The sequence below is a fragment of the Chionomys nivalis genome, chromosome 10 (assembly GCF_950005125.1).
Source record: "Chionomys nivalis chromosome 10, mChiNiv1.1, whole genome shotgun sequence".
Classification (NCBI taxonomy): Eukaryota; Metazoa; Chordata; class Mammalia; order Rodentia; family Cricetidae; genus Chionomys; species Chionomys nivalis.
In genome coordinates this window covers 53,198,561-53,212,134 of record NC_080095.1, presented here as the reverse complement: position 1 = coordinate 53,212,134, position 13,574 = coordinate 53,198,561, and the positions used below count along the sequence as shown (strand labels likewise).

Genomic DNA, 13,574 nt, shown 5'->3' with positions numbered 1-13,574 from the left:
AGATGCGGTGAAGCTGAAGAGCGTGTCTGAGGTCCTAGCACTGTTCCTGAGAGGGCGAACTGTGTGGGGAAGGAGGCAGTGTTGGGGCCTCCGGTAGATGACCTCAGTTTAACAGATTCTGTCTTTGTCATCAGTTGTGACACCGTGGGGCTCCTCTGCTTAGTAAATACCAGCTCCTCAGCCCCAAATGCGGTTTGCTGAGCATTGCTTTCAGTTTGTTGCACAAAGTTCTATTGTGGTCACTGTCACAGTAATCAGATTAGAAACGGAATGTCTGCTGGGCCTCAGGACACAGTGGTGCATGCGGTTTCATGCCTTAGCTCTAGGAAGCAACTGCTGACTCCAGCGCTCCTCTAACAGCACAGCCTTAAAGACATGTGCATCTGACCAACTTCCCTAAAGTCAGATCTGTGTGGAGATCCTGTGACTCTCCTGTGGCACCATCCGATGTCCCGGCTGCTGCTGCAGACTGCCATTGTCTGTCAGCCTAGCCAATATGTCACCTCTGGGCTGGCATGAATGTTAAGAGGGATCCTCTCGGGGACAAAAGCACCAAGGAGGAGCCTGTGAGAACAGGTGACTCAGCCAGGTGTAGAGCCCATGATTTTCCATCTCTGCCTCATTCCTAAGTGGCCACTGTGGCACTTTAAAAGAGATTTATTTATCACACCAATTCTCAGCCCAAAGCATTTTAGTGATGCAGAAGACCTTGAGTGGAACCCTTGAGAGTCTGGTAGATTTGGTGAGGTTACAGAGGACGCTGAGCTCATGGAGGCCGGGGCACGGTCCCCTTGATGTGTTAGAACTTAAGGGAGCAAGTGTTTCAGTTCAGTCTGCTGCCGGAGCAGAGCGCTCCAGGCTGGTGATGCAGAGAGAATGTCTGGAAAGCCCAAACAAGGCTGGGCGTCTGGCAGGGGCTTCCTGATGCATCATCTGGAAGAACAAGGAGCAGGCGCAGGAGACTGGAGGAGACTCCCACGGTCACATTTGCCCATTAATAAGGACAGAGCTGGGCTGGAGAGATGGCTCAGAGGTTAAGAGCACTGCCTGCTCTTCCAAAGGTCCCGAGTTCAATTCCCAGCAACCACATGGTGGCTCACAGCCATCTATAGTGAGATCTGGTGCCCTCTTCTGGCATGCGAGCATACATGGAAGGAATGTTGTATATATAATAAATAAATCTTTAAAAAAAAAAAAAAAAAAAAAAAGGACAGAGCTGTCACAGCCTCATCTCCTCTGAACAGCCCCACATCTTATGCTGTCTCAACGCTGATGAAATTTCAACCAGGGTTGAGAGGGGGATTCAGAGCATAATAGGGGACTGGAGAAATGATAACGGTACATGTTGCATCTTTTATTTGGTTCAATTCAAATAAATGATGGGGACAGTATTCCTACAAAAGAATATACGGGCGGTGGTGGCGCACGCCTTTAATCCCAGCACCTGGGAGGCAGAGGCAGGCGGATTTCTGTGAATTCAAGGCCAGCCTGCTCTACAGAGCTAGTTCCAGGACAGCTAGGACTTACACAAAGAAAACCCATCTGGGCAGGGGTTGGGGTTGTTTGTTTATTTTTCCTACTTAGAGGTACCTTCAGGTCTGAACACATTCTCACACCAAGTTTCTGTGAGCTAATCCACATGTAAGGGCTTTATCATTTTCACCAGAAAAGCCCTTTTATGCGTTTAGTTGAACATAAAAAGAGAGAGTATTCTTAAATTTCATTTCTACATACCTTTTTAAGATACTACCGTTTCGCCGGGCGGTGGTGGCGCACGCCTTTAATCCCAGCACTCGGGAGGCAGAGGCAGGCGGATCTCTGTGAGTTCGAGGCCAGCCTGGTCTACAAGAGCTAGTTCCAGGACAGGCACCAAAGCTACAGAGAAACCCTGTCTCGAAAAAACAAAAAAAAAAAAAAGATACTACCGTTTCATCATTATTATAGAAAAGGTCACAAGAATACTTCCTTGGGGTTGAGAGAAGGAAAGTGTGCCTAGTGTCTTTAAAATATCATCCAGCCAGTCAGTCAGTCGGTGGTGCTCACCTTTAATCTCAGCATCACCCAAGGCAGGCAACTCTCTGTGAGTTTGGGGCCAGCCTGGTCTGCAAAGTGAAACCCAGTACACTAGGGCTGCTACACAGAGAAACCCTGTCTTGAAAAAAACAAACAAACAAAAAACATCATTTACAGTTACTAGAACACATTCTTAGGTCCCAGATCAAGAAATCACGCTTACGACATTATATTCCAAAATATAGTCTGAAAAAAACCTCTGTTCTCCCGGCTTACTCTGTAGAAGGCATGGTGTTCTGATGATCTGGCCATGGGCTCTTGTGATCAGAAGGAGGCAGGGGACTGTGAGCTCCATCCCCAGGCCTCCTTTCTTTGTCCTGCCACCCACTGCCTCCAGAGGGCAGGTGGGGGTGCGGGTTCAGGGCTGTGTGCAGACAGAAGGGCTGCAAGTGTTTCCACTTAGGCAAGAAGCAGGACAAGTATATCCATTAACAGGCCCCCAAGATCCCAATTATAGGCTGCTAGTCTAAAATTACATCAGTTTAATGTTCCCCAAATGTACTCTGTCCTTAACATTGGTCTGCTGTGTTTCTTTCTCATCGGTTTTAAGGAAGCCAGACTGTTGCTTTTAAATTTTTCTCACCTGAAACATAAGATTTCGGCAGTGAGCACCGCCCCCTAGTCCAGCTGCTCCTTTTACGTGTCCATGTGTGGCTTTGTAACTCCATGTCTATTTAGCTTAGTGTTTGCTAAGAGAGCTTCCTCAAGTCTGGCTTTCCATTATCTGCTTTGACTGCTGCAGCCAACATCTGAGGATTTTTACCAATTGAAGGTCACCTGGGTATGGCACGAAGCCATTAGTGATGACCATGGTAAATAGTGCCTCACTTTTTGGCCAAACTGGAGAAAGTTATTCTTCTTGGATTACTTGAAAAGCTAAGTTTTAGAATCTTTTGAAAGAAATTTTCTGAATAGCTTTGTCTTGTTGGGTTCAGCAACTGAAGGTAACAGGAGACCAAATTGAACAGCAGTTAGCATATTGAATAACCAATCATTGAATGTTTCTAGAATCATCTGTGGAGGACCAGATTTTGATATTTAACATGCTGTTATCTGCCAGCTTTGCAAAATGCAGAATCCCATAGTGACTGCCGTGGTAATGTCACCGTCACGCTGCAAGGTGATAGGTGTTCTCAGTCACTGAATTTATTTCACTGTGGAATGGTAGCAGTCTGCGGACGGGGAGTAAGTGACACGCCGTGACACTCGGAAGAGCTCACTTCTCTGGTGTCTGGAGCTTCATAACTGGCTGTTCTAAGTCCCCCCAAGGCACTGCTGCGCTGATGTTTATTCCCCTCACAGTGTTCCTACAGCAAGCTCCAGCTCCCTGAATTCCTCAGTCTCTAGGTTCAGAGAGGCTGCCCTTGATCTCAGCCTGGCCCTCTCAGGCTCTCTGCCTTCGCTGAGCATGCTGCTGAGCTGCGTTTTCCCACACAGAGAAGAAGCAGTACCGGGAATCCTACATCAGTGACACCCTGGACCTTGACATGGACCAGTTGGAAAAGCGGTCCCGTGCCAGCGGGAGCAGCGCTGGCAGCGCGAAGCATAAGCGTCTGTCCCGCCACTCCACGGCCAGCCACAGCAGCTCCCACACCTCCGGCATCGAAGCAGACACTAAGCCCCGCGACCCCGGGCCAGAAGACAGCTGTTCCGGCAGCGCCATGCACCGCAAGCTGAAGACCTGCAGCTCCATGACCAGCCATGGCAGCTCCCACACCTCAGGAGTGGAGAGCGGTGGCAAAGAGCGCCTGGAAGAGGACTCTCAGGACGATGGTAAGTCCTGGCGCTGCGGCGTTTCCCATGTTGGTCCCGTAGCATTAGTATCTGGTTAGTGACTAAGTAATGGTGGTAGAGAGGTCTGGCCGTCTCCCCAGGGACATGGTTGAGTTACCCGTGTCTGTCAGGGACCTTGGCAGCCTCAGGGTTGGCAGCTTGTATGAAGTCAAGGGGACAGAAGTCCTGTAGCCCTTTTGTCCTGTGTTCTTCCCCTGAAACATTGCACCCAGTACATACCGTTAAGCCCTAAAGTGTTTTCTTGAGTGTTCCCCATGCCACCGGAACTACAGGGAGTATAAAAGAAACACGGAACCTGGCTACTAGGAAATTGCTCTCTGTGGAGAGAATGCAACTGATCCCAGCCTGTGTCTGCCAGATGTAGCATTTGTTTGCTTCTTTTGTTCTGTTTCACATGAGATCTGTGACATCTGGGCTTGATGAAAACAGACAAAGAAACACGATTGACTCTGTTAAGAAAAGCTGCACAACATGTTAGGCCCCTAAACGCTGCACGGGACTCCACAGCAGCCGCTTTGGGGCGCTCAGGTGGGCATGGGTCAGCAGTCCTTGCCCTGGTGCTAATGACCCGTCAGCATCAGTTAGCCTCGGGTCAGTGCCGCATGACCCTACAGCGTAAAGGGTGGAGCGGTTGATGGCAGATTGTGGCACAGAGGCTGCGGCAGCACCAGCGATCCTTCAGAAGGAACCTAGACTGAGAGTGTCGCGCTCTCAGTTCATTCTCAGTGTGGCTGTTTACCTGGCCGCCCTCGCAGTGTAATGTGGCTGTGGGTATGGTCTTCATTTTCCTTGGGATCATTCAGTGTCTTCTTCCCTTTCTGTGTCAGAAATAGAGATGCTGGTCGATGACCCCAGGGACCTGGAGCCAATGACAGAAGAGTCACTGGAAGTCAGCCCCGACGTGTGCATCTACATCACAGAGGACATGCTCCTGTCAAGGAAGCTGAACGGGCACTCGGGTGAGCTCTCACAGCAGCCCACGTGTGGCTCTGAGACTAGGAGGAGAGTGGGCCTGCTCAGTTCACCATGGAGAGCAGCCACTCTGGGTCACTTGACCGTCACAAGGCCAGGTGCCGTCTGTAGAAAGTGTGTCTGTGTGTGTGCGCTCACGCGTGCACGCGTGTTTGAGGGCGGGGGATACCAGGAAGGAGCATTAGCATCTTTTACACAGGCTGTGGACCACGCTGTGCTATAGGGTGACTGACTTTTTTCTTTCCTTCTCCCATCTCCCTCCTTGCTATTATCAACCTGATAATTAGAGAACCCTGTGGCCCCAGAGGGAACCTTGGAGACCCTTCAGTCTGGCCTCTTTCCTTGTGTACATGAGAAGTATATAGAGATTAAAGAGACAAGTGTCCATGGCTAGAAACAGAAGTCAGGTCTCCAGGTTTAGTCTGTGTCCCCCACTGTATTATATGAAGAAAAGAATCTGCAAGAAAAAACAGTGTAGTTTTTTGATAGTCTTTTTTTTTCTCTTTTGTTGTTGTTTATTTGTTTGTTTGAGATAGGCTTTCTCTATCTCAAATTCCAGGCTCCCCTAGAATTCGCTCTGTAGACCATGCTGTCATTCACAGAGGTGGACATTCTTAAATTGCATATTTGCATGAATTCTTCTAGAAAATGTGCCTTCACAGTAACTTCAACACTAGGGTTGTATAATATTCTGTAATGCATATTTCCACCATCTGAAGTCAGCAGTGTGAGTTTGTTTTAAAACCTCTGTGTACCTCTATCACGGGTCTGTTCTTAAGACTTAAGATTTAGGGAGCCAGCTCCCCATAAAGGGACCCTGGATCCTTATTTGTAATTTTGAATAGAAACAGAATTTAAATAGTATGGCTGTTAATATTTGATATACCTTTTTAATAGTGAAGAAGGCAAACAGTGACTAGTTGAATTATCTGATCACTAGACATTGAGCATTAGATAGCCTCTACATGAGTTTTCAAAGGATACTACACAGAATTCAAAAGCTAAGCAACAAAAATACAAGTTATATAAAAGTGATATAACTAAAACTGTTTACATAGAACACATAAAAACGTGACTTTGATGGGGTCACGGATGCTTTCAGTTGCTCCTCGCATCACCCCAGTTCTCCACTTTCTGTACCACATGAGCATGGCCTTTGCACTCTCATGGTGGATTGAGGACTGATGAGGGCAGCCATGCCTGACTCTGACTTCTTCAGTGGCGGATCTGAGTGTGGAGGAGTGTTCACAGGCATAGGAGCCAAGAACATTACCAGAGAGCCCACACAGATTCATCCTACATACCCAATGGTGCACGAGCCCTTCAGTCCTGTGGGATCTATTCAGGGGCTCACACTGCATCCCAAGCAAGAGCATCTAAAGCACCTTTGTATAAGCCAGGAACGGCTTCACGGCTCATGTTTCAGTTGAGCTGCTTACTGAATCCTCTGTATTTACAAGGTGCATGCTAGGCTCTATAGGCTGCTGGCAGTGGGGTGGTAGGGGTGTGTGTCCCTCTGAGCCATCGTCTTTACGCCTCTGCTGGTCCTCACTTGTTTCAGTGGTGTTTGGTCCAGTATCCAGCACGGGTTGGTGATTTTAGCCTCTGGAACGTTTTTGGAGAGTGCATCACTCCCATGTTAAAGTCAGAACGGAGACTATCATCCTTGCATTTCTGGTCCTGGAAATGGAGGTTTCCTCGAGGCCCAGAGGTGATTAAGGGCTGCGTTGATCTCTGAGACCCGGTGCTGAGTTCTCACTGCCATCTCCATCTTGATCTCTTCCCACTGGGATCTGCCATGGGGACTGTGGTCATAGTGACCTGTTGGCCAGCGGGAGCTCCTGACCCTTTTGTCCATTACTGTTTAACCATCACGAAAATACTAGTTGAGTAGCGGCCCTGTTTGTAGAAGGAAGCTAATGAGATGTGGGGAGACTTGAAGATTGGCCAGGATACACAGTCAGTTAATTATCTGGGCAGGTTCCAGCTCCCCAGCCACCTGATTGCAGAGGCCGACGTCCTCACTCCTAATGTCCACATAGACCCAAAGCTAGGAGATTATGTTGGTGCTGCACATGGAGATACACATGCTGCACACTGTGATACACATGTTGCACATGGAGATACACATGCTGCACATGGAGATACACATGCTGCACACTGTGATACACATGCTGCACATGGAGATACACATGCTGCACACTGTGATACACATGCTGCACACTGTGATACACATGCTGCACACTGTGATACACATGCTGCACATGGAGATACACATGCTGCACACTGTGATACACATGCTGCACATGGAGATACACATGCTTCACATGGAGATACACATGCTGCACACTGTGATACACATGCTGCACACTGTGATACATGGAGAGGAGAAGGGAGACGCGGAGACGAGGCCAGGCCTCTTCTCACGCTGTGAACAACTTACTCCTGAACCTCCCCACCCCAGCTGACCCTTACTCATCGCCCTCTGCTTCCTAGCAAAGAGTGGGTGCCACTAGCTGTGAGCCACCGAGGAGCCACCATGAGAGTCCTCAGAAATGGTCACAGCTGGCCTTGTCAGAAAATGTGGAGGAGGTTCATCGTTCTTTCTGTTCTACCTCAGGGTTAATTGTGAAAGAAATCAGCTCTTCCACCTCCAGCTCTTCAGAAACGGTTGTCAAGCTGCGTGGACAGAGCACCGACTCCCTTCCACAGGTACTGGGCATTGAAACCTTTATATTGTGAACTGGAGTTGTAGGCATTCTGCCTTCATAGGGTTTCTGTTGCTGTAAAGAGACACATTGACCACGGCAACTCTTATAAAGGATGACATGCAATTGGAGCTGGCTTAGTTCAGAGGTTTAGTCCCTTATCAACATGGCAGGAAAACATGGCAGCAGGCAGGCAGACATGGTCCTGGAGAGGAGCTGAGAGGTCTACATCATGATCCACAGGCAGCAGGAAGTGAACTGTGGGCCACATGGGGTATAGCTTGAGCATATAAGACCTCAAAGCCCACCTTCACAGTGATGCACTTCCTCCAACAAGGTCACACCTCCTAATAGTGCCACTTCCTATGGGCCAATCATTCCTATTCAGACCATCACTTGCTTGCATAGGACTGCAGTTCCTACAAATGAGCAAAAAACAGCCAGAAGGAAACAAGTCGTGACCAGTTACATACAGCTCACTATATTCTGAATTTATTTGCATCTTGCTTGCTAGTTCCACTTATATTTGGGTTTTATTTGGATAATTGTGTACTTTGTCATACACTCTCTTTAGGTGGGAACCTCTCTGGTCAGTAGGCTTCTGGATAACTGCTTGTGTGCATCTGAGAAGGTGTATGTTTGTGTTAGTGTGTGTCATGGTTAACTGGCCACCTCAGCAGATGGGAAGATCATTGTTGAGTGTGTAACTAGCAGGGCAGTTTCACTGAATTTCCAAAGTATGCTGAGCTACCCTGTCTGCGGCTGTGGCCACTGATGCTGAGCTACAAGCTACACTGTCTGCCGGCTGTGGCCACTGATGCTAAGCTACATTTACACTGTCTGAGGCTGTGGCCACTGATGCTGAGCTACACTGTCTGCTGGCTGTGGCCGCTGGTACAACTCTTTAAAAATGTAGACATACTTATATAATTCTAGAATCCCGATATTAAACAGTAGGTGTAGCATGGAAAATTGGAACCCAAGTTCTGCCACCCCGTATATACTACACTGTACACGGATGTCACAGGTATCACAGCTAAGCAGCAAATGCCAAACCTACAGCTCTGGGACATTTGTGTGCCTTGAGGGTTTCTGGTAATAACCAAATAATTCCATGTCTGAGCTCTTTTTGAGACCTGGGAAGACTATATCAAGTTTAAGGGGACATTCCATATAGCCAGTATCTCTCATATGTGACCCCTTTTTAGCAAAATGTGCTCCTGGAATGTTAATGTCTAGAAAAGTGGAGTCTTTTTCCGACAAGATGTTCCTTGTGGTGCCAAACAACAAGCTTAGACTGTCTAGTTTCTTCACATCACCCAGTAAGCATCTCCCATCTGTGTTACTCTCCCAGCCAGTGTTACCTTCTCTATTACACAAGGACCACTTGGATAATGAATTCCAAAGGCCTGCCACCTACTGGTACCATTTGGAAGGACAGGCCCTCTCTGGCCAGAACTGCTGTTTTTTTCATTCTGTATTTCGAAATTTATTTTTTCTTAGTGTGCATGTGTGTGCACATGCATGCAGGTACCTGTAGAGGACAGAAGAGAGTGGCGGGTCTTAGGAGCCAGAGTTACAAGCAGTTATGTGAGCCACTGCTGTGGGCACTGGGAACTGAACCGGGTTTTCTGCAAGAGTAGCCCATTCTCTTAACAGCTAAGCCGTCTTTGCAGCCCCAGCTTCCTCCCAGCTTTTGGCAGCAAGAGCTCTATATTCTGGACTCTAGAACTTGCTTCTTCAAGCTGTGTTTCTTGAGTGATAATTGCTTTTCCATTTCTTATTAAAATATTAATAGACACAAACAGGAAGGGTGTTAGCAAGTTGAACTGCCCTGTCCTGATGGAAGAAAAGCAGTACTTCTATCTTTATAGCCTTCTTTTGCAGTAATTGCTGCATTTCTCAAGTGCTAGGAGGAGCTGCCCACCAGTCTTTGTGTTGGCTCTATGGACTGGGGAGGGACACTACACAGTTCGTCCCAGCTGAGTGTCTAGGCAGAATACAGGCACACTGATTTAAATAGTCGATCGAAGTTCCTTCCCGCAGAAGCCGTGGGTAGGAAAGCACTTTGTAACACAGAAGGACTACTTGACATTTTACGCTTTTGCCGCGGCTGGCCAGAGACACTACCTTCCCAGGCAGTCCACATCACCGCGTCTTCTCGCCCTTCCTTGTCTTGCAGACAATATGTCGGAAACCAAAGACTTCCACCGATCGACACAGCCTGAGCCTCGATGACATCAGGCTGTACCAGAAAGACTTCCTGCGCATCGCAGGCCTGTGTCAGGACACTGCACAGAGTTACACCTTCGGGTGTGGCCATGGACTGGAGGAGGACGGTCTCTACTGCAACAGCTGCTTGGCTCAACAGTGCGTCAACATCCAAGACACTTTCCCAGTCAAAAGAACCAGCAAATACTTCTCCCTGGACCTCACTCACGATGAGGTCCCGGAGTTCGTCGTATAAGCCTCACTGCGGGCAGCTGCTGTCTGCTGGAGGCTGTGGAGTCCGAGGTCCTTCACATATTATTTGTGCCATATTTTTTTCACCCCAAATTTAGCTCTTTCTTTATAATATCCACGATGGAAACGAAAGCCTTGGGACAATGCACTTTAAGTATTATGCAGAGGTAAAAGATACACAGAATGTAAAAGGCAGACAAGTGCCCGGATGTTTATTGACCCTTTGGGGGAAAGTGTGCTTTAGAGCTTGCCCAGCTTCCAGGCTTAGGCTGTGGTATGTGTTCATCCCTTGTTTTCTAGTTATTCACATGGAAGATGTTAGGCTTATCTGTTTGTTTGTGTATTTTTTTTTAACCACTCCCTCATGGAGCGCTTATGTCTTGAGGGAGGACAGATGGAAGTTCTCTCTTCTTTTACAGAGAGTCATTCTTAGGTCTATAGCCATGGCTGCCTCACAGAGGCTGGCCCAAAATGAACACCGACAGAGTGGTGGGAGTCTGGGGTTCTAGCCAAAGATGCGTGTACAATGGAAGTGCTACTCAGAGCCCTGGAGACGCATGCTGGGACTCCTTCACACAGTGCCACGCCCACTGTGCTGGTCTTCCAGGAAGCTCTGGGATTTGCTTGTGTCCGTGACATGGTGCATTTTGTGGAGTTTACAAAGCTGGTATATGTTAAAAAAAAAAAAAACAGTGGAAATGTCTTAGAAAAAGTTTGTTTGGTGGTATTTTCTTTGTTGTTTTTTTAATAGTGGCAATGCTAGTTTCTGCTTTAAAAAGATACCCTAACTGTGTGTATATGTCACACATGTGTAGACACATGGAACTCTGTGTGTTTATATGTGTTTGAAGCCTAATGACTCTTCATTTGGATTTCCCTGTATGTCTTGCACACATAGAATCCCTTGTTTAATGTTGAGGGTGCATTATGGAAAGAATGGTAGCCACAGACAATCAGTTGATAAATGTAGAGTTAAGAGTGACTTTCCTTGTGTGCCTTTGGCCAAGATTCTCAACCCCGATTGCATCATAAGACTTCCTCTGGGGAGCTTTTAAAACAAGCCTGGGTCCTACCCCAGGTCAATTCAAATCGGGCTCTTGTGGATGGGGCCCGGGTGACACGGTCTTTTCTTGTAAAGTTTACCAGGCAGAAGTAATGCACAGTAGGACTGGAGCCCACTGATCCAAGAGAGTATTTTTATTAACTTTGAAATAAAAGTATACAGGGGATATTAGTGATGGTGAGTGGGCCATGTTTAAGAAGACGGTCACTGCCCTGCTACTGTTACAGTGTGTGGTAAGAGCAAGCCAGGGGACGAGTTTAGCAACTTGACATGCAGTGAAATGTTGCTCGCACTTCGGGAGAGGACTTCACAGCACAATGTCTTTCTAGGGGGTGTTTTTAATGGTTTAGTATTTTGCAACATTTGTTTACCATATTTTGATACTCCATTTTTGCTATCTGCCAGGTTTTATTAAAAAATGTATTATTTTCTAAAGAAGCTCATATTTTTCTACAAAATTATGTTTTCAAGTAACGAAGAAATAGACATAGGGCACGGCAGAACTTAAGCAGTGCTCCCTGTGTGTGGGAGTCAGTGTTACAGCACCGGTGGCGGCCACGGGGCTGCCCCACCATGCTGCCCTCCTGTGCAGGCACAGCTGCCGCAGAATGTCACCCAGTAACTCTCACCGGACCCCTTAAAAAGAAGAACAGAAGAAAAAAGTTCTGTGGCCATGACATTATTTTTGCTGTTGTCAAATGCTTTTTAGAAGAACCAAAGTCTCAGATACCAGAATATATCTCAGTCTCCTTGCAGAAGGCTGGAAGTTGAAGGGATGACTTAATGACTTCTTTTGCTTATGAGTCATTACATAATCTCACCATTTTTTCATAGACGCTTAGGGGCCAGGCCCTGGTGGAGTTGGTCTTCTTGAGAGCCCCGGTCGCCGTGCCGTGTGTTCCCATGGCCCTCAGCAGCGCTTGCAGATACAAAGATAAAATAGTTATTTAATTGAACAGGTTGTACTCTGTATTCTTTTTCCTCTCTGCTCCAGAATCCAGTCTCCAGGGTTCTGCCGGGGTGTTGCTTTTCCTTCCCTCTCCTTTGGCTGGATTTGGGAAATAGCCTTACAGATTTTTCAAAGAGGAAACCTGCTAGGGAACATTTGTAATTTTGTGGTCCATGGTAGACTCGTACACAGGTAGCTATGTGAAAACCCACTTTGAATAATTGGCATTTTTGTATTGGGAAATTGTTTTTAAAAATAAAAGAAAAGAAAACGACACAGCTGTTGTTGATGCTGCATTGGTTAACATGTTGATGACTGGTACATAGACCAGGTCGGAACATGTCACCGCTCCATGTCACCGCGTTTGTATTTGCCACAGTGAGCTTTATATCTCAGTAAGCTGTAAATAATCCTTTCTGTGAAAGGATCACCATGTTGGGATGATACTGAAAGTATGTTAAAAAAAAAAACTCGCATTATTTTGTAATTATTTCTTATAGGTGTTTCATGGTGAGATCGGAAGTCAATAAAGTTAACTTTTTGGCCTTTAAGGTGTCTTTTGTTATTCGGCTTCACGTTCAGCAGGAACCAGGAAGAAGTGCTTGTATGCATTCTCTGTGCTCTTCTGTCCCACTGTAGAGGATGTTTAAGACACCCTCGTGGAGGGCGGTGAGAGAGGATGCTGAGTTTTGCCGTCTTGCCAGGCCTGTGTTGCCAGATTGGGGCTGCACACGTTAATCCTCATGTCTGTGAGGTGGCGAGTCCTGCCAGCTAGGGTGAACCAAGGTTTCGAGGGCTTTTCCAGATACTGTGGCAAAGACACACACCGCTGTCTCTGTCTCATCAGAGGCTCAAAGGTGTGTGTGGAGGGGGGGGTGCACATAGACCACAGTGCCTGTATAGAGGTCAGGTGACAACTTGCAGGAATTGGTTCTTCCGTCATGTGGGTTCTGGGAATCGCACTCAGGTTATTGGGCTCAGCAGTAAGTACCTTTATCCACTAAGGTATCTCCCTGATTCTTAAAAAAGAAAAAAAAAAGGCAGTAACTTTAGACATTTAAAACTGTCAGTTGTTTTTAAGTGGTTGCATTCGCGAGGCTGGAGGCCCTGAGGCATAAAGGGAAGGAGCCAGGAATTAGTGTCTAAAGATGATCTCTGCAGAGCCTCGCTTGCCCTCAAAGACAAGCCCTTACCTCTGCTCTCAAAGACAAGACCTTACCTCTGCTCTGATTTTCTCGGCTCCAAAGAGGCAGTAATAATTCAAAGGACTGTTTGAGAAATTAAAGTAATAAGATACCCTGGTGAGTAGGATGAGAAGCAAGAGCTTTCAGAACTTCAGGCATTTAACTCTTCTGGGATAGTCATTTAGAAGCCTAGAGTCCACAGTGAGGGATGGGTATGGGAGTGTGTGTGTGTGGGGGGGTAACACTCAGGTTTGGAGTTAGGGCCCCAAGCAGGCTAGCAGGCACTGTACCACTGAGCTATAGCCCATGGTTTTTTTTTTTTTTTTTTTTTTTCGAGACAGGGTTTCTCTGTGGTTTTGGAGCCTGTC

General features: G+C 47.1%; 1 protein-coding gene across 2 annotated transcripts in view; it reads left to right on the top strand.

Annotated features, from left to right (window-relative positions):
* Positions 1 to 12,559, top strand: part of Frmd6 (FERM domain containing 6) — a 71,676-nt gene extending 59,117 nt beyond the window's left edge. For both annotated transcript variants that reach the window (XM_057782694.1, XM_057782693.1), the window contains exons 11-14: positions 3,511 to 3,846; positions 4,695 to 4,826; positions 7,460 to 7,551; positions 9,730 to 12,559. In XM_057782694.1, coding sequence (XP_057638677.1) covers positions 3,511 to 3,846; positions 4,695 to 4,826; positions 7,460 to 7,551; positions 9,730 to 10,014 — 845 coding nt within the window. In that variant the 3' untranslated portion in view covers positions 10,015 to 12,559. The remainder of the gene's footprint in view (positions 1 to 3,510; positions 3,847 to 4,694; positions 4,827 to 7,459; positions 7,552 to 9,729) is intronic.
* The last annotated feature ends 1,015 nt before the right edge of the window (positions 12,560 to 13,574 follow it).